A 20448-nucleotide genomic window follows, 5' to 3' on the forward strand; every position below is an offset into this window, starting at 1 on the left:
TGTTTTTCAGTGCGTCAAGTGCATACTGCATGTAATAGTATCCAGGCCATTGTTGACACATCCAAATGACTAGACAGTTTGATTTTCCAGTCAAACTTGAAAGAAAGAGTGAGAACGAGAATCGAACCTAGGCCCTCACAGATACTGTATTGGCAGTTAAGCAACTTAGCCATTCTGCCACCTTCCTCCTTGGGTGATGTTGTCCTGTGGAAGAATGAGCATGTAAAAAAAAACAAAATCACAATAACACAGTCAAACCCCTGTCGACATAGCTAAATTAATTTTTACATTCTGAAGGAAGACACTCAAGGCCACTCACCTTGGCCATTTGGTCGTTGTTAGGCAGGCAGCGAATGAACTGGTTGGGGACAGCGTAGCCCTCGGTGTCTATCAACACTTCGTAGATGGGCTCTCCCCCATAGTCCCCCGGGTGGTAGCTCTGCATCATAGACCCCTGTGCTGGCTCTTCCGTGCTTCCCATGTCAGACAGCGATGACACTGACCCTTTGTACAAACACTCAGAGCTGAAGCTTTTTCGTAAAGGAAAGCGCTGAAGTGAACCCTCTCCTTCTGGTTTTTCCGGCAGTCGGTCGTTGGGTTTACGATGAGGATTGGACATTGACACCTGACGACTGATGGGTCTGCCCGTTTTGGCAGAAATCACAACAGGGCCTTCACATGCCTCAGCACTGTTAACATCTTTGGCTTGTCGAGGCGATGCGACCTTTCGCCTGTTTAAAGTGCTTGCCTCTGATATGGGCCTTGGGCGTGGGGGTGGGGGGCGTGTTGGTGGCTTCTCTCGGATTCCTTTCGTTTCTCTGGATTCCTGAGCAGAGGAGGGGTGGCTGGGTTTTCCACCTCCACTCAAAGTCACACCATGTTCATCCACACTGCTGCCTTCTGGTATAGACACCGAGAGCTTTGCGTCTCGCTCTGATGGGGGCTTCATTTTTGTATTTTGATTATCAGGAGAGTGACCTTGACCTTTGCCTTCAAGGTATTCTGTGTGAACAAATGTGCGAGGGGGCTTGGATGGGGGTGGGGGAGGTTGTTCAGTGGGTCTGGATATTGGCCTGGAGGCCTGAGATTTGGGCCTTGGGAGGGTGGATCTACCTGCCCCTTTGTCTTTTGCAGTAGCAGTGGGAGTGTCTTGTGCAGGGGATTTTCCCTTTTGGGGGGATTGCTGATCACCGCTCAGTGCTTTCAATCGTTCCACATTCTTCCCAGGTTTTAGGTCCCACGGAACTTCATAATTGTTTTCACTTTGTTCCACTTTAGCAACGGATTGCTGAGTATTGCCGCTGTGGGGGTGAGCTGCACTGACAATGACTGGCTTTTTTGGAAGACTAGGCTTCTCCTGAAACTTTCTGATCTGATTTTGCACTTTGACCTCACCTGGTTTGGACGCGGTGTCAGGGAATGAAAAGTTGTCCATTGTTTTTCGCCTCTCGGCTGAGTTTGTTCTGCCAAACAAACCATCCATGTCTGTGCAGGGGTCAGAGAGACGTTTGGTGTTACCAGATTTCACTCTTGGAGACAGAACCCTTCGCTCCACCACACTACTGTCGTCTTCATCACCACCCTTATCTTCTGAAAACATAGCAATCCGGCGGGAGACAGTAGGGCTTGGTTTCTTCTGGGCAGCTGGCTTTCTTTCCAACGTAGATGACCAGTCCTGACCTCTGGAGGTTGTACGTCGACGAGGGCGAGGAACGGTCCCATAATTCAACGGAGGCTCCTCCCCCTCAGGCACGCTGTTGGAAGACTCCGCAAAAACTTCAGACGTGGTCATGCCTCTCTTGGCTGGTGACAGCTGCCGCGGAGCAGGTTTCGGATGGGCACAGTTGGCTCCAGGAATTGGTTTAGGTGGGGTTGCTGGCAGCACGGGTCTGCCTCGGCCAGCAAGAGCTTTCGTTGCTGAAGAGTCTGAAGACTGTGCGTTCTTCTCTTCAAACATCTTCTTGAGGTCCTGGAGTTTCCCAGGTGTGAAGCTGGCATTGTCGCTTTCTTCGTCGGCCATGATGGTCGGTGCAGCTGAGCGATGACCAGGTCAAAGGCAGGGGAGGTGTTGTGGTGAGGTATGGCTCTCCGACAGTGGGTGACACAACCACTCTGGGATCTGCCTGGCTGGCACTGGTCTGACTTCTGCTGGTGCCATTGTCACACTGTCAGCAAAGTCTGCAAGATTGCACACAGACACACAGACACACACACATACACACACACACACACATACACACACACACACACACACACACACACACACACACTAAATAATAATTTTTCAATCCCTAAACAATGTTTTGTAAAATGTTTAAGCACATTCACATGAACACCAACTATAAAACTTTAAAAGATGAACATAACAAGCAGAGATCACAATAATCCTTACACTCCCCACCTGATTTCCACTCTCTTTCATGCACCCACATACCCACACCCACCCACCTACACCCACTCACACACACACACACATTATGGGACTAGCATACATTGGAAATAAATATAATGATCAGCGTCTTTCAAAAGAGAGGAGGTTTCATACAATATAAACTCTCTTTCCTTCTTTTTCTGTATTCTATTCAACTATAAAACACTATAAAACATTCAAAACACTCTGACATTTTCATGCCTTTTCTCGATCGCCAGTTAAAAAAAAAAAAAAAAATCCCATCTTCTTGTTCTATATAACCAAAACTCTATATCTCATATGTTTAGAGCAGATTTTACCAGCATGTCAATGTTGCCCAATACAGGTATGCAAAAGCATGTAAAACTCCAACATTGTACAGATACACTAAAGTCTCATCTCCAAGGGTCATCACATAATTCTTTGTGTGTGACCTCTTCCCTAAATTAGTTCTCAATCCTTAATTAGGCCATTTTAGGGGTGTTGAAACTTTTTTTTCTCAATAATTCTATCTGTCCTTCCAAGTTGCATTTATGATATCATGTGCCAGTAAAAAAAAATTTAAAAATAAAAAACAAACAAACAAATAAAAAGATAATATTGGCTGGCATACAATGAACAGACTTTAAAACTACCAATTCATAAACCACTGTGTTTATGTGTGTATATAATAACATATATATACATGTGCATGCATGCAAATATGTATACATATGCATGTGTCCACATCTGCACTGGAGAACTGTGTCAAATTCTTCTCAAAAAGTGTATTTATCAGTGTATGCATGGATAATATGCATGCTGCACATAACTAAAATTATTATACATTATCTGTGTATAACAAATTCATGTGTGTACATAACTGTATGTTTACCAAGAGTGAGTGCATAAAACAAAATATATACACAGGCATACATGTTGTGTGCGTGTGCATGCGTGCGTGCGTGCGTGCGTGCATATGGGTGTGTGTGTGTGTGTGTGTGTGTGTGTATGCGTGTGTGTGTGTGTGTGTGTGCGTGTGTGTGTGTGTACACAGCTGGCTGCACATTTCTCTGTGTTTACATTTGCTTTACAATATTTGAATCCTTGACTGGAAAGTAGATTATGCATAAGCCGCTGTATTCAATGCATCATTAAACAAATAAATAAATAAATATTATTATCATCATATGCGGCCAGAAAATGTGTTGAGTGTTTTGCGCACTGGAGGCTTTATTTCTTTAAACCAAACGGTCATGTTTATGTTTTACATTGCAGTGTCTGTAGCACAGTTTCCCCTTAATTTCCTAGACAGGTCATGCGTAAAAAGACTGCAAACAACACCCATATCCAGACAGCCTGAGAAGCAAACAGGTTATTTTAACATCAGGCGTATGACTGATCACCCACCTGTGCTCGTCCATTGGCTTGATTGACTTCCCTGTTGGAGTTGTCTTTCTTGGACACGAAAAACAACTTCCGCTTCACATTTCCGGCCTCTTTGAAGCGGATCAGCCATGGTATGGATGGTGCACGTTTTGTCTGTTTTGAAATCTTATTAATCTGGAATTTTGTACAAATTGTTTAATCTGGAAACATGAATGTTAGAAGCATTGCCTCTATTGCCAACTTCTGGTTGCTTGATCTTGCGAAAAAGCGTTTATTTAATGAAATGTTAGTGTGTTTTGGTTTTCACATCGGACGAATATTGTTCGACCCAAAAAGCATTTCTGTTAATTTTTCATGTCAGTCCCTACCCTTTGTGCATAAACAAATTAAATAACTAGCAGTAACAAACTTAACAGACGCTTTAACACAGTAGTGTTACGAGTGTGTCGAACAGTGTGTGTGTTGACAGTTCCAAGCAGTGGATCAAGTTCTGCCAAGTAAAATCGTGAATGTTCAGGACGAAGTACGGTTACAAATTTAGGCAATATCCACATTTATTCTTCTGTTCTTTGACGTTTAGAAGACTGAAAAGAGTTGTAAGTTGGTTAATAACATAATAACATTGTAATATTTACTATTTTACCAGACAAGTCTACATATCTCTCCCTCCACTCTTTGACTGGCCTGATACAGGAGAAGAAATGTGGATATTGTCCAAAAGTTTCAGTGTGAATGTTTGGAAAAATTAGGATCAAAGGATGTCATTACTTATGATTGTATAGCATGAATCATTGAATGAAGTTGCTAAGTTTTATGTTGAATTACTGGAATTGTGGAAGTTGTCCAACTATTGTTCATTTTGTTTGCAGGCTCTCAACAAGAGAAAGAAGACAAGGAAGCTGCGTGGCCATGTCAGCCATGGCCATGGCCGTATCGGTAAGCTGCCAGTTTTCTGTGTTTCAGTGCTTAATCATTTTTTGATACATATAAAACAGTGCTGACCGAGCATGAAATACAAAGTTGCATGTCTCTGCATTTCTGCTTTCAACTCCACTGAACCAACCTATCTTTTTACCTCTATATTGCTAATTTGCTTACGCTCACTGATATTTTACCTTCGGGGAATTATGTCAGTACAAGAACCTGTGGTGAATGCTTTTTCCTCTTTGCTGCTGCTCATATCTGGAGCAACCTTTCACATCATGTCTGTTCATATGACTGTCTCTCACTCTCTGCGTTTCAGTCTTTACCAAAAAATCATCTTTTCCTAACTCCTTTTCTAACAACACCCTGTGTCCTCCAAATCACTTTGCTGCATGTATGGTGGAGGGGGAGAGGTCATAAGTGTTTCTGCAATTTGTAACTTTTCATTTCATGTAAAGTGCTCTGAGCTCCGAGAAAGGGTGCCATACCAATGTACATTATTGTTTTATAAGCAGATACAGACCTTCCATGGAAATATATGAACATTGAAAAGACATAGTAATAAATAATTGAACTATTTTCAGGGGAAAGATCAGTGTAGTATTTTATTTTACTGTGTGATTTATAAACAAGTGTTGTTTTTGCACAAAGACCGTTCCGTATTTGTCAGAAGCATGTGTTTGTGTGAGTTGTTTCCCTTTTTCAGTTTCTTCAATTGTGTTTGTGCAGGGAAACACAGGAAACATCCTGGTGGCCGTGGTAACGCTGGTGGCATGCACCACCACAGGAATCAATTATGACAAATAGTAAGTGCCTTCTTGGGGGAAAAAAGGAAGTAGTAATAGGACTGTTTCTTGGCTATCAAACTCGAGAACAAATATGCAATGTCTGTTCCTGTCGTTCTCAACAGCTATCATAGTGTCAACTCCTATCACAGTTCTGAGTTCTCATTTCATAAGTTAGTTTCCAGCTACTTCAGTGAAAAGTATGAGTGACAGATTGTGATTGGACATGCTGTATGTGTCTCACTTCGGGATATGACATTATGACTTGTGACTGTATGACTTGCAGTCTTTGTAAGTCCATCCCTGTTGTTGACAATGGCTACTGTGTGTTGTTGACAGCCATCCTGGATACTTTGGCAAGGTTGGTATGAGGTACTTCCACAAGACACAGAACAAGTTCTACTGTCCAGCCATCAATGTGGACCGCCTCTGGTCTCTGGTGTCGGACCAGACACGGGAGAAATATGAGAAAGTGACTGACAAGGCGCCTGTCATCGATGTCATCAGAGCGGTGAGTGTGTCCTCATTTTCGGCCGTCTGTGCGAACATTTATCATACATATGTATACTGTCTGTGCGAGGAAAACTCTTCACTAGAGATACTGTTATTTGTACAAGGTCCAATCAGGTTTTTAAGATTTAGAAAGGAGAGAAAAAAAAAGACATGCCTTTTTTTATGTCTGATGTCTTTACAGAAAAACATGGGTTTGTAACAGCTTTCAATTTACATAATTTCTGATAAAGCACAGTAGTGACACGTTCAAAAGTACCTATAATGATCGAGAAAAGGAAAAAAGAATGATTTTCCTGATCAAAATCATTGCTTTTATATATGCAACAAATCATGATTAATGCAAGGGGCAAAGGTGCTTTCAAATGTCTTGCTTTTCATCTGGGTTCCCAAAATGATAGTTACTAATTTTATTGCATTTGGTCATCAGTTGGTGTTTAAAAAGCTTTTGATTTTGTAATTGAAAACCCGAACCTAAGTTTTTCATGCCTGCATGTGTCTGTGTCGAAAGGGAAAACAGTTGACTTGTGAGACACTTATCAGCAGCTTTGTGGTATCCTGTTCCAAATATAACACCTTTTTTTTTCCCTGCAGCAGCCCTGATGCACAAGCGCACAGACCTGCAGTGATAATGAAGTGGAAAGAGAGACAGTTCATCAATGAGTTATGCTGTCACCCCCCTTTTTTCCCTAGCCTGATTTATCACCTCAAGCCTGCCTCGTCTTTCAGAGATCACCTGTTGTAATCATTTTCACAACCCTTGCTCCTCAATGTTTCCATTGGCTTCACATGCATGCTTATGTATAACACCATGTTGGGTATGTGTGATATCAACTGTCAGTTTGTGAACATAGAGTACCACGTTGGCATGGGTCATTTTCATTTCCATTTTGTGATCATTTATGGATTATTTTATCAGTCTCTCCAATTCATTTATACAGGAACTAGTGGGTTGGTATGTTGATTAGTCTTGTTCTAAGACTAAATACAGCTTCCATTATAGATTGCTATACTGGTTTCTTGGCCGTCTGGAAATTCATACTGACTACTCTTGAAAGTGATTTTAGGTAACACCTGTGCTGCATGCTACTGAGATTGCTGTGGCTCTTCGTATTGCAGCCTTTGGGACTGTTGGGCCTTTGGGCAAGACTCCCTTCACTATCAGATTTTATCCCAGATAGGACAGCAGTTGCTTGTTCTGATGGTCATAGTCTTAGACACAGTTAAAGACATGGTCATGGACACAACCGTCATTTTTGCAGGGTTACTACAAGGTGCTGGGAAAGGGCCACCTCCCCAAGCAGCCAGTCATCGTGAAGGCCAAGTTCTTCAGCAAGACAGCTGAGCAGAGGATCAAGGCTGTCGGTGGTGCATGTGTGCTTGTGGCCTGATCATGTGGTACAAGAAAAATAAATGGACAAAGTAATGGTTGTGTCATGTGGATTGTTCTTGTGAGATAAGGTATGGGTGTGGTTCTGTGTGTGGAGAAAATTTGACTATCGACTATTCTACTTCCGTGTTCACTAATTCCAAATTCCCTGTTCACTTGTGTGTGTGTGCTTTTACACGACCGTTTTCACTGTGCCATTTACTGATGCAGGCAGTCATACTCCCATTTACAGGGATGTGCATGCTGGGTATGCTCTTGTTTCTGTAAACCACCAATCACACACATAGATAACAGAATCTTACACATGCATATTTGATCTTCTGCATGTGTATACTGGTGGATGTTCAGACGATGGCACTGCCACAGGCCTGCAAAATTGTTGACCTGGGAGATTGGAAAAATCTTCACCCTCAACCCACCAGGTGCACCAAAACTGGGGATCATAGACTAGACTGTATTTTGTTTTAGGTGTGCAGAAACAAGGTTTTAAAAAATTATACATGAAATTGAAAACTGGTAGGCTGCTTTCTAACTGAACAGTTATTGCCTTCTCAAAAAGTGAGATCTTTCAAACAAAGGAGTGGACTTTTCTTTCTTGAGACTTTAAATATTTTTCAGGGTGGTTCTTTCTCATATTTGGAAGCAAGCCAGTTTGCCAAGTGTAACTTTGCTTCATACATATATGAGGGATCATAAACATGTGAAGGAGTGTATTTTGCACATGTCAATTTTGTGCCCCCCTTTATCCTTGTGCAGATGTGTAGAATTACACGTGTGCCAGAATATAAAATGAAACCTCATGACCTATTCAGAAGGCAATAACTGTTCACGCTGGTCACCTGCCAGCATTTTGCATTGCTGCATGCACACAAAGCAGTTAGCTGGCTGATCCAAGGGACTGAACTCTTCAATGATGCCAGCAGCATGAATCCTCGATTGACAATGCATGGAGAGAAAAAACCAAAACAGAAAAACCTGTTGTGCAGAAACAAACATTTATGACAAAGAATACAAAATTTTGTTGACTTGAGTCAGGACTTCTGTACATTGCTCTAGCAGATTTGATAATAAGGTTGCACCCAAATGTATGTTCATGGTAGGAATAACTATGAATGCCTATGAGATCGAAAGATTGATACACATGATGAAAAACCAATCTTGGTGTATGAATATGCTTCCTTTTCATACAACAATCTGGATTATTTAAACAGAAAATATAACATGTTGATATGTAAATAAAGCTTTAAATTTGGAAAGAAAAACAACACGCAGAAAATAAGAACTGTGTTTTTGGTCAACCTGCAAATACACTCATGCTGAAAATGCACTAACTCAGCACTAACTGCTAAAAATGGACACATATTTGAGCTCACTTTAGCCTAAATACTCGAGCTCAGTAGACCAGAACGAAATAATTATTTAAATACTTAAAATATTTATCTTTATACACGAGGCCAGCATAAAATCAGCAAAAAATGCATTTATACAAAAAATGCTGGTATTTAGTATTTTGCGTTAATGTAAAGAAAATTACTTACAGGAAATGACTAAGAATTAAACAATACCTTCAATTCAGTAAACTGAGCAGCAGACTTTTGAAACATTTCAGTAACAGACTTTTTAAAAGTATAACTATAAATGCGTATATGAAACATGCAGCCCCCTATCAACCTGAAGATAGGAGGTATTCACTGACTGGGCACTTGAATCTGTGAGAAAATGAATCCAAAAGTTTCATTGAAACAGCACAGGATTGGAGCCTTCTGAGAACATGAACCCGAGATCTGACATAGCTGTATGCTTCTCTTTCCGTTGTTACCTTGCAAGACGCTTCATTCACCTAACCTCAAATGCCTGAAACTCCGGTCATCCAATGGCTACTGAATGACTTACAGCTACAACTACCAATGTGGAGCTCCTGACACAATGGCCAAAAAAAGCTAGGGGACTTGAAGAAGCCTCAACCTTTAGCTGCACTGATACTGGTGTTGAAGTAAGAAGTACCATCCTTGTGGCATGACTATTCTGAATTTTGGGTAAGCATTTAATGGGCAGCAGCAGTGTACACATATATACCTTCTATACATTCAGTACATGGAAAAAACAGACATGGAAAAACTAAAACAAGGTATCAAAAGCAGCACTCAAGTCTCTAACGTCCACTCCTTTAAGTTTTATATCAGCTGCAGAGAGGGGAAGAAAGGAAGGAGAGCGCATCAAATGATGAGCCATGCCACAGTACTCAGCAGATTTATTCTGATTTCCAGTGATATGAGACTCACAGACTTAAGCAGAACTGTTCAATTCTATGTCTGAACACTGGCTAATTCAAGCCCAAATTTTACACAGAAACCCTGCTGAATATTGTTAAAACCAGATTCCTACAGAATAAAATACTCCACTAATACCACCTTTCCATTTCCTTTCTCCATCACCGCATCACCTTCCCCCTCCCTCAATATTGTTAAAACCAGATTCCTACAAGAATAAAATAGTCCACTAATGCCACCTTTCCATTTCCTTTCTCCAACACCTCATCACCTTCCCCCTCCCTCAAAACACTCCATGCATATCATCTGTTTTTAAGTAGTCAGGTGTTAATATTTACACGAGAACGTAACTTAACTGCAGTCAGATAAACATCCATGTATGGTCACAACCAACTGCAGTAAAGATTATGTGCATGATGGAGGCACTGGTTGTCGTTCATGTATGTGTTTTGATACAAGCTTTGATTTAAAAAAAAAAAAAAAAAAAAAGTAACTGGATATGTTTCCCTTATGAACCAAACATTGCTTAAGATGAGGTAGTAAAAATGCAGGGCAAAAGAAAAAGAAAAAAAAGTTTAGATAATATAAAAGGTCATTGATGGGGTATTATTCCTGTATCACATAAAGCCGATAAATGAACTGTTTGATGGTTTGGTGTGGAATGCTTTAGAGAGCACCAAGGAGATGGAAGAGGTGGGAGTGTCGAGAAGTGCTGAATGGAAGCACCATCAATGTCTGATTCAGTCCTGACCATTCTGTGAATATATAATACTGCCAAACATCACCAAAATAAATTTAAATTAACAGCAATAAAACATACCATCAGTGTGTGTCACAAAGTACTACATTCTAATCAAAGAACACACCCTATTCAAAATACATGCATCAAAATGTCTAGAAAGCTTAATCATTCCAAAGCCATATGAAGCCAATTTTACAACAACAAAGCAAAAACAAAAAACATGCAAATTGGTCCCCTTGTATTTTACTGATTTAACTAAAAAAAGGTATTTAAAAAAAACTTGACCAAATCAACTAAGTGAGCACAAACAAATGCCACACACAGAACACTGAACCATGACCTGGAAAAGAATTGTGTAGCACACTGTCTCTTCTTTCTTTTGTCCATCCGCTTTATCAGGACGGTACTGTGGGGGGATCAGGCTGGCAGTCTGTGGCAAACAGGAGGCCTGACTTAGCACAATGCTGTGGGCATGAAGCGTGTCTGAAACTCCATCAATCCACTGCTGGCGTGATCCCTCTCTGGTACTGAAGTGTTGTAAGCTTCCAGGGCTGGCTGATTGACTGGCGTTCTTGTCGGTGACCAAACCATTTTATGCACTGGTGTACTGTGGAGTCATGGCCAAGAGGTAACGTGTCTGCCTAGGAAGCAAGAGAATCTAAGCGCACTGATTCGAATCCCATAGTAGTATTTTCTCCCCCTCCACTAGGCCTTGAGTGGTGGTCTGGACGCTAGTCATTTGGATGAGATGATAAACTGAGGTCATGGACTTTGCCCACGTAAAAGAACCTATGGCAAGAAAAGGGTTGTCCCTGGCAAAATTCTGTAGAAAAATCCACTTCATTAGGAAAACAAATAAAACTGAAGGCAGGAAAAAATACACAAAAAATGGATGGCGCTCTCAGAGTAGCGACACGCTCTCCCTGGGGTGAGTAGCTTGAATTTCACAAAGAGAAATCTGTTGTGACACAAAAGAGCAATACAATAATACAATAGAATCAAATACAACAGTTGACAGGTTAGCACCAGCCAACTAGAAATTACTTTCTGATGTCGTCGTTTCTGACCCGATCCTTTCTGGTTTTGCCAGCCACTCGATGGAGACATGTCTCACAAGTTGTGAGTTTGTGATCCAAAGCTTTGTTCAAAGTCCGCGTCTGGCACTGACTGCTCAAGGTAGGAATGAAGGCTGAGTTGATTAGTCTTGCTCTGGTTTCCATAGGTATGCTTGGGTACTTCAAGAGGGGTGCTAGTTGATAAGTTTGCTGGGTTACTGATTTCATGAAACATTGTCAAGGAGATTGTTGGTTTGGCAAAAACAATCTTCTCTGTTAGTGACTATTTAGCAACTTTTCTTCTTAATCCAAACATATCACAATTATGTGGCTGAATCAGTAGAGTTTAACTGAACACCACACACAAAGGGCAATAGAGGGGGAGGTAAAACCCACAAAAAAATCAATACAACAAGAGTTACTTTTTCATACAGCAAGACAAAATACACATGGTCCCAGAGATGTTTCCCCACTTGATTGACAGCATTTCTCACCAAAATCACTCACATACAGTGCACAGTCTATGCATATTTGCACAGATGTGCATATGCTCACATGCATAACTGCTGTCAGTGCTCTTTCTCCCTTTCATGGCAAGCACACTGATACTCACAATAAAACATCGCTGAAGGCGTACGCCCATATGCATGACAAATGCAACAGTTTTACAGAGAACAGGGCCCCAAGTACTTGAATAACAACTTACACATACTCACAGAATGAAATTAAGAGAGACAGGCATACAAAATCAGACCCAAGAATTAAGGGGTAGTTAATCATGACATACAAATTCAGGACTTCAAGAGTTACAGACTTGCCCCCTTGGTGGCCTTTCTTTTTCTTTCTTTCCTCTGTTACTTTTTTTTGTTGCTGTTATTGTTTCAACTTTTTCTTCATTCCTCTTCTACTTCTGTTGTTACCTTTGTTCAGTTCACAACATGGTTTGTGGACTCTGTAAGAATGCACAGAGAACAGGAGAGTCTATCATACTGCAAGTAATGCACACGCAAATGCACACTCGAATCAACAGAATAAGCAGATTAAGTCAGATGAAAAGGGAATTAATTGCTTTCTTAATACTCAAAAGCCTGTCTGGTGACAGCAACCTGGAACTGCTGCCACTGAGAAATGACTGCACAAACAGCAGATCTGACTAAAAGGTTCCCTCCCTTGGATTTTCCCATTTACTGAACCTCCCATGGAACAGAACAAGGTTTCCATCAATAAAAAGTTATATCCCTTGGCTAATCTTTCTTTGGGATATCCACACACTAAACTGTATTAAGAGATTTTCTCAATCTGATTTAATCAGTCCAAAGCCCATTGTTAAAGGAAAACACACTGGAAGGGCAGCTCTTCTAATATGAGGTAAACGCATATACAACACAAAAGTATAAAGAAAACATACATCACTGACAAAACCAGTCCATACATCAAGCCTGCCAAAGCATTTCATTCCCAGTATATTCATGGACAAAGATCTCACCAATATGGATAACCGATTAACACTGGGTCACTTTCGCACTGTCACATACTGGACAAATACAGTATATACATCAAACCAACAATATATATAGATCTGGAAATCAAGTTGGAATTTCCTGAAATTGACTAGCTATCACCTCCAGTGGTGCCGCCGTCGTCAGCTCCATACTTGGGTTTGCTGTCGGCATTCAGTGTCATCTTTTCCTCAGTGTTTTCATCCGTGGATGTGGGTGCAGGCATGGGAATAGGTTTGGCACCATCAACATTCATTGGTTGGGTGACGATGGGGGAGCCATTGGGGGATGCAGTGTCTTCCTCCTGTGGGGGTGTGGGGGGGAGGGGTGGAATAAAAAAAGAAAGACAAAAAAAATCATGACAGCTTGATACAATGCCTTGAATATTTTGGGAAAGAGATTTCTTACAATCCTGCTTAACCGGCTTCAACATGCAATCTGTGATACTGGATGCATAATCTATCACACAACATGATGTAGATTCTCTTTTTTTTTTATTATCACACAGCATGATGCAGAATCCCACATTTTCTATCACACAATATGATGCAGAATCTCACACAATCTTCTATCACACAGCATGCTGCAGAATCTCACACAATATTCTATCACACAGCATGACGCAGAATCTCACACAATATTCTATCACACAGCACGCTGCAGAATCTCACACAATATTCTATCACACAGCATGACGCAGAATCTCACACAATATTCTATCACACAGCATGCTGCAGAATCTCACACAATCTTCTATCACACAGCATGATGCAGAAACTCACACAATCTTCAATCACACAGCATGATGCAGAAACTCACACAATATTCTATCACACAGCATGACGCAGAATCTCACACAATATTCTATCACACAGCATGACGCAGAATCTCACACAATCTTCTATCACACAGCATGACGCAGAATCTCACACAATCATCTACCACACAGCATGACGCAGAAATTCACACAACTGTCTATCACACAGCACGATGCAGAATCTCACACAATCTCACACCTCACAACATGATGTAAAATCTCTCACACTCTTCTCATGATTCAACATCACTTTGACAATTAAACCCAAACCTTAAAAGTTAAATACAGCCACATTTTCCCTGCTCTATTTTGACTTTATATCAAACTTTTCAAATATGAACCTTTTAGCTGGCACTTTGAAAATCAATCTGACGGGCGCAATAGCTGAGTGATCAAAGTGTTAGACTTCTAATCTGAGGGTCCTGGGTTAGAATAATGGTCAGAGCGCCTGGTGGGTAAAGGGTGGAGATTTTCCTAATCTCACCAGGTCAACAGATGTGCAGAACTGCTAATGCCTGAGCCCCCTTCATGTGTATACACATGCAGAAGGTCAAATACACACGTTAAAGATCCTGTAATTCATAATCAGCGTTCCATGGGTTATGAAAACAAGAACATACTTGCCATGCACCCCCCCACCACCACCACCACCCCCAAGAAATCAGAGTATGACTTCAGGGATATAAAAATGGTCATACAAGTAAAAGCCCACTCATGTACAAATGAATGAATGTGGGAGTAGCAGCCCACGAACGAAGAAGATCTCAGAGAAGTGACAGCCTTTCACAGACGAGAATACCCATCAGCAGAGGACAAGTGGTTAAAACAAATGGAAGAAAAAAACAAGAGTTATGTCTAAATTTTGGGAGGGGGGGGGGTTGAGAGGGGGGATCAACTAGATGAGAATTTTCTTTTTTAATCACCAAACTGATGAAAGTGTGCACTACCATGCAAGGAGCACTGACATCTAAGTGTGTGTAGTCCTCGTCTTCTGGCATCTGTGGCCGGCACTTGCCACAGCAGAAGTTGCAGCACAGACAGCAGCAGCAGCAGCAGTAGCAGCCTGTGATGATGCCGCAAAAGATGGTCAGGGCCTGCACAAACACACAGGGAGATAACACATCAACCTTCTGCGTCTGTCTTCATGTCATAACACATTTCTGACCTTGATCAGCAACACACTTCTCACATTGATCATCAACACACCTTGATCGTCAATACACTTCTCACACTGGTCATCAACACACCATGATTATGAACACACTTCTCATATTCATCATCAACATACCTTGATCGTCACCACACTTCTCACCTTGATCATCAACACACCTTGATCACCAACACACTTCTCATCTTGCTCATCAACACACCTTGATCATCACCACACTTCTCACCTTGCTCATCAACACACCTTGATCGTCACCACACTTCTCACCTTGATCATCAACACACCTTGATTGTCACCACACTTCTCACCTTGCTCATCAACACACCTTGATCGTCACCACACTTCTCACATTGATCATCAACACACCTTGATCGTCACCACACTTCTCACCTTGATCATCAACACACCTTGATCATCACCACACTTCTCACCTTGCTCATCAACACACCTTGATCGCCAACACAATTCTCACCTTGCTCATCAACACACCTTGATCGTCACCACACTTCTTACCTTGATCATCAACACACCTTGATCGTCAACACACTTCTCATCTTGCTCATCAACACACCTTGATCGTCAACACACTTCTCATCTTGCTCATCAACACACCTTGATCGTCACAATACTTCTCACCTTGATCATCAACACACCTTGATTGTCACCACACTTCTCATCTTGCTCATCAACACACCTTGATCGTCACCACACTTCTCACATTGATCATCAACACACCTTGATCATCACCACACTTCTTACCTTGATCATCAACACACCTTGATCGTCAACACACTTCTCACCTTGATCAACAACACACCTTGATCTACAACATATTTTTTACCTTGATCATCGAAATATTTCTCACCTTGATCATCAACACACTTCTCATCTTGATTGACAACATGCTTCTCACCTTGATCATCAACACACATCTCACCTTGCACCAGCCACTGGTGAACAAGAGGTAGGCTTTGAGGTTCTCCTCTCCAAACTGCTCCGCTGCGTAGATACCCAGTGAACCATAGCGGTCGTAGATCACACGCTTCGTCTCATCCGTCAGAATGGTGTTGGCTCGGTTAATTTCCTTGAACTGCACAGATTGCAGAGTACAGAAAGTAAATAACACTTGTACACTAACAAAAACAAACAAAAAAAGCACCACCAAACAAACAAAACACACACACACACACACAAAAGACAGAACAAATTTAAACCAATTTTCACTAATAAGAACACTGAACACAAGTAAACTTCCTAACACCCATTAAATGATTAATATCATGTTAATTTTCAATCATTGAAAAGTAATTAAAAGAATGCCAGTAAGGACAACAATAAACTACAGTAAAATTTCCATACTTGTGTGTGCATCTGTGTGTTTGGGCTAAGGATGTGTGAGTGTGTGTGAAAGTGGATTTCATATGTGTGTGTGTGTGTGTGTGTGTGTGTGTGTGTAGATGTAGGCGTAGGTGTAGGGGTGTGTGAGTATGTATATATGTTTGTGTGTACACTTTGAAACACCTGCTAAGTGGGGTGCGGGGGTCATGAAGCGGATAAAAAAAAAAGAAAAAAAAAGAAAGAAAGAAAAAAAGAAAGAAAAATGGTTGTACTGTATTGTACTGTACAGACCAACTATGAAAGTGAACATGAACATGGGTTAAACACAAAATGGAAAGTTAGGTGACCCATGTTTATATTCCATCCAAAAGCACTGACATCTATGGTCTTTTATATCGAATGCGTTTTCACTCCTCACCAGCAATTTACTTTTTTTCACCCACTTATTTTGTGAAAAATTAACCCTCTCACTAAAAAGATTTTTTTACAAGAAATCAAAAGAATAGGATCACATGAGACATCTTCCATTTTCATTCCCTTGTATCTGTCAAAGAACAAGAGCTGCTTCAAATGATGTCACAATATTACACCTCATGTTTTGCCATGGATGAGGAAAGATCTTGTTGCATGCAAATGATTCCCACCATAGTGGCTAACACATGTTTCTTTACTGTTTAAAGGGCTGATTGTTGTTGTTTTTTGGTTTTGGGGAGGGTTGGGGGATGGGGGTGGGGGGGGGGGGGGGGTTGTTCCTGGGCTGTGACTCCCACATTCATTCGTATACACAAGTGAGTTTTTACATTTATGACTGTTTTTATCCCCGTCAAGCAGGCAATCATACGCCATTTTCAGGGGATGCATGCCGGGTATGTTCTTGTTTCCATAACCCATCAGACGCTGACATGGATTGTGGGATTTTTAACGTGAGTACTTGATCTTCTGCATGCACATACACACAAAGGGGGTTCAGGCACAAGCAGGTCCGCACATCTGTTGACCTGGGAGATCAGAAAAAATATCCACCCCTTTACCCACCAGGCACCTGCACCGTGACTGGGATTCGAGCCCAGGACCCTGCACCCATCAGCTGATTGTCTGATGGGGTACTCACCTTTTCTGCTGCTTCAGGGTTGTCCGGATTCTTGTCTGGGTGGAAACGAAGAGCCAACTGGAAAAAAAACACACACCACTCTCACTTGCACACCCTTTGACCAGCAGTAACTGAGTAAGTATAATAATTCTGAAGGTACCTGAAAACACTGAACCCATTTTTATGTGTGAGTGGGTTGTGTGTACATGTTGTTTGTTTGTTTGTTTGTGTGTGTGTGTGTGTGTGTGAGAGAGAGAGAGAGAGAGAGAGAGAGAGAAAGGGAGGGGGGGGGGGAGGGAAGGAGAGAGCATGTGTGTCTGTGTGAGCGAGCATTCATGTGTGTGTGCATGTGTTGTGTTGTGGTGTGGTGTGGTGTGGTGTGGTGTGGTGGTGTGTGTGTGTGTGTGTGTGTGAGCAAGCATTCGCGTGTGTGTGCATTCATATTGTGCTCTGTTGTGGTGTGTTGTGTGTGTGTGTTTGTGTGTGTGTGTGTGTGTGTGTGTGAGAGAGAGAGAGAGAGAGAGAGACACAGAGAGAGAGAGAGCACATGTGGGTATACACATAATATGCATAAGAGAGAGAGAGAGAGAGAGAGAGAGAGAGAGAGAGAGAGAGAGAGCACATGTGGGTATACACATAATATGCGTAACAGTACAAGTATACATGTGCACAGCTGATTCACTAAACAGTGATATTACTTTTTCATTCTCTGCTCCTCCATTTAAAAACAGTTTGGAGTTCTTCATGGTCAGAAACCAAGAACTTTGAGCTGTGCACACTGTGACTGTCAAAGACAGATGGAGAGATGTGAACAAACCCCCCTTGTCATTCAAAGCCTGTGCTCCACACAGTGCTGTAAACAGTCCCATTAACAAAATCATACAAAGCCCAGTTTCTTTTTGCATGCACTGATGATCCATTTTCTCTCCTCCTTCACATACCTCCATTTCATTTTCTATTTTTCAGAGCTTTGTATTGTTCTCATTTTTCTTTTTGTGTATAAATAATGCTACTTAGAGTTATGCATACGTGTGAATGACTTGTGTGAAAGCACTTTGATTTGTCTCTGCACAAGAATTTAGCACTATATGAATACCACTATTATTATTTGTTGAGTGCTAGTTCTACCTGCAATGGTATTCATCATACGTAAATCATGCATACCTGTATCTTAGGACAGGCCGTTATACAAGACTTTCTTGTTGTGCTGGAAAATTCATTGTGTCACCGTTTGTATTGTGACATTTTGAAATACAGTAGCATTAAACTTCAAACCAACCTACCCTCCTGTAGGCCTTCTTCACCTCCTCAGGGGTGGCCCCTTTCTCCAGACCCAGCAGTTCATAAAGTGAGATCCCTGTACGTCTGCACACACACAGACACACACACACATGCTCCAAATGTGGATGGACAACATATGCAATCTACAATTCTAAAAAAGTGTCTTTGACAAAAAAAAACAAAAAACGTGAAGCCCCTTTTTCTTATATATCTTATTGAGTATGTGATTTGCCTTCCCAAAAACACTTTGTATGTGGGGATCACAGGACAGGCTACTGTCATATGAGACTCCAATTCAGTTCAGTGTCTCAAGCACTGTGTTCAGACTAATCCATATATATATATGGAATTCCACATCTGCTATTAGTGCTAAGCATATATCCCTGACCAACAGCATAACTCAATGTGCTTAGTCAGGCCTTGAGGAAAAACACAACAACAACAACAACAAATAATTATGACAATATTAAACAGTATGGTAGCGGGAAAGATAAGTAGAAGGTGAACGAACAAAACATAAACATGAAAGAAAATGGGCCACACTCAGTGAACCCCTATCAAGCACAAACACACACACACATGTGCTTATACTAACTCAAGTGCGAAAATGGACACTCACAAACATACAGACGCACAAACATGCAAGCACACACACACACACACACACACACACACACACACACAGATGTGTGTGACTCAAACTCAAAGTCTTTTTCTTTTTCACAGGTGATATCTTTTGTACATCATGATAAATTCATGAAATAATCATTACACAGATTTTTAATACCAATATGCACTACATGGCACTTTGTTACATTAAAATACAAATTTCATTAACATTATTTTGTACAGTCATGCTGTGTCAGTGTGTGATGCAGCATTGTAGATGTTAGTATCACCTGCAAAGATTTTACATGTCCTGCATAAGGTGATGTATTCTGTATCCATTTTCACCACTATACATCATTACATGTATATCATCCCATTTCACAAACTGTCATCTGACTTTCACATTGTTACTATGAGAAGATCACCATGGAACTGCCATAAGACTGTTGCCACTGTGTTTGTTCATCGGTTGCTTTGTCAAGTTATCATCTATCACTATCATATGGATCAATCAGGAGAATGACAGAATGGTTACGACGCTCATCAGCCGATACAGTGTCCGTGAGGATCTGGCTTCAATGCTGGCAACATCCTGCAGAACAAATCCACTCGGACAGGAATACCTACACAAACAGAGAAATGTATGCATGCGCTCAAGGCCTGCCAATCACGTTGGGTAATGCTGCTTTCTGGCATCTGCCTAGCAGTTGTGGTGCAGCGTAAATTTATATGATACTGGGTTTGTTCGAAAGCAGTGACGGCTCCTTGAGAAACTGAAGTTCAATCATTGTGATGAAAGGAGACAGTTCGAGTACGGTACAACTGTAAGAGTGTCGACATATCAAGATATAAGGACAACAAAAATGTCTGTTCTAATTTTCAGATAAAACTATGAAACAATGGAGTCAGTCACGAGTGATCAGAAAGCACGTATCAATGACACCTGATAAGCGCTGTGCATGTGCATGTGCAACTCATTATTCGCACTTCTTGATTAAGTAAATCATCTCTACTTACGAGTAAGATCGATGTCTTGAACTTGACATGATTAATAAACTTGCACAACACTCTCAAAAAAACTGATAATTCTGTCAAAAGATGTAGGTGTGTGTCAGCATTATCCTCCGAAGAGTCATCTTTTCCTCTTCTTTTTTTTTCCACTATTTCGCCATGTTACCGGATAAGGGGCGCG

At 41.2% G+C, this 20448-nt stretch overlaps 3 protein-coding genes across 5 annotated transcripts in view; 1 reads left to right on the forward strand and 2 right to left on the reverse strand.

Annotated features, from left to right (window-relative positions):
* The window catches only part of LOC143286535 (uncharacterized), a 59860-nt gene extending 57702 nt beyond the window's left edge, over positions 1-2158 (reverse strand). For both annotated transcript variants that reach the window (XM_076594136.1, XM_076594135.1), the window contains exon 1: positions 320-2158. In XM_076594136.1, the coding sequence (XP_076450251.1) occupies positions 320-2020 (1701 nt within the window). In that variant the 5' untranslated portion in view covers positions 2021-2158. The remainder of the gene's footprint in view (positions 1-319) is intronic.
* Positions 2159-3891: 1733 nt separating this feature from the next.
* LOC143286536 (large ribosomal subunit protein uL15-like) lies at positions 3892-7423 on the forward strand. The gene is given in 6 exon segments (XM_076594138.1): positions 3892-3909; positions 4648-4714; positions 5432-5490; positions 5492-5508; positions 5827-5998; positions 7260-7423. Coding segments are annotated over 6 exon segments (447 nt in total). The 5' UTR covers positions 3892-3906; the 3' UTR covers positions 7389-7423.
* A 942-nt stretch (positions 7424-8365) lies between these two features.
* On the reverse strand, positions 8366-20448 carry LOC143286928 (dnaJ homolog subfamily C member 5-like). 2 transcript variants are annotated; one of them, XM_076594884.1, is made up of 6 exons: positions 20274-20448; positions 18650-18731; positions 17388-17444; positions 15876-16028; positions 14736-14864; positions 8366-13257 (listed from the first exon to the last, which is right to left on the reverse strand). In XM_076594884.1, the coding sequence occupies exons 1-6, from the start codon at positions 20300-20302 to the stop codon at positions 13066-13068; spliced, it is 642 nt and encodes a 213-aa protein (XP_076450999.1). In that variant the 5' UTR covers positions 20303-20448; the 3' UTR covers positions 8366-13065. The 2 variants fall into 2 exon arrangements, with proteins under 2 accessions (XP_076450999.1, XP_076450998.1); XM_076594883.1 differs by having other exon boundaries at positions 14718-14864.

This window comes from Babylonia areolata, chromosome 10 (assembly GCF_041734735.1).
Source record: "Babylonia areolata isolate BAREFJ2019XMU chromosome 10, ASM4173473v1, whole genome shotgun sequence".
Taxonomy (NCBI): domain Eukaryota; kingdom Metazoa; phylum Mollusca; class Gastropoda; order Neogastropoda; family Buccinidae; genus Babylonia; species Babylonia areolata.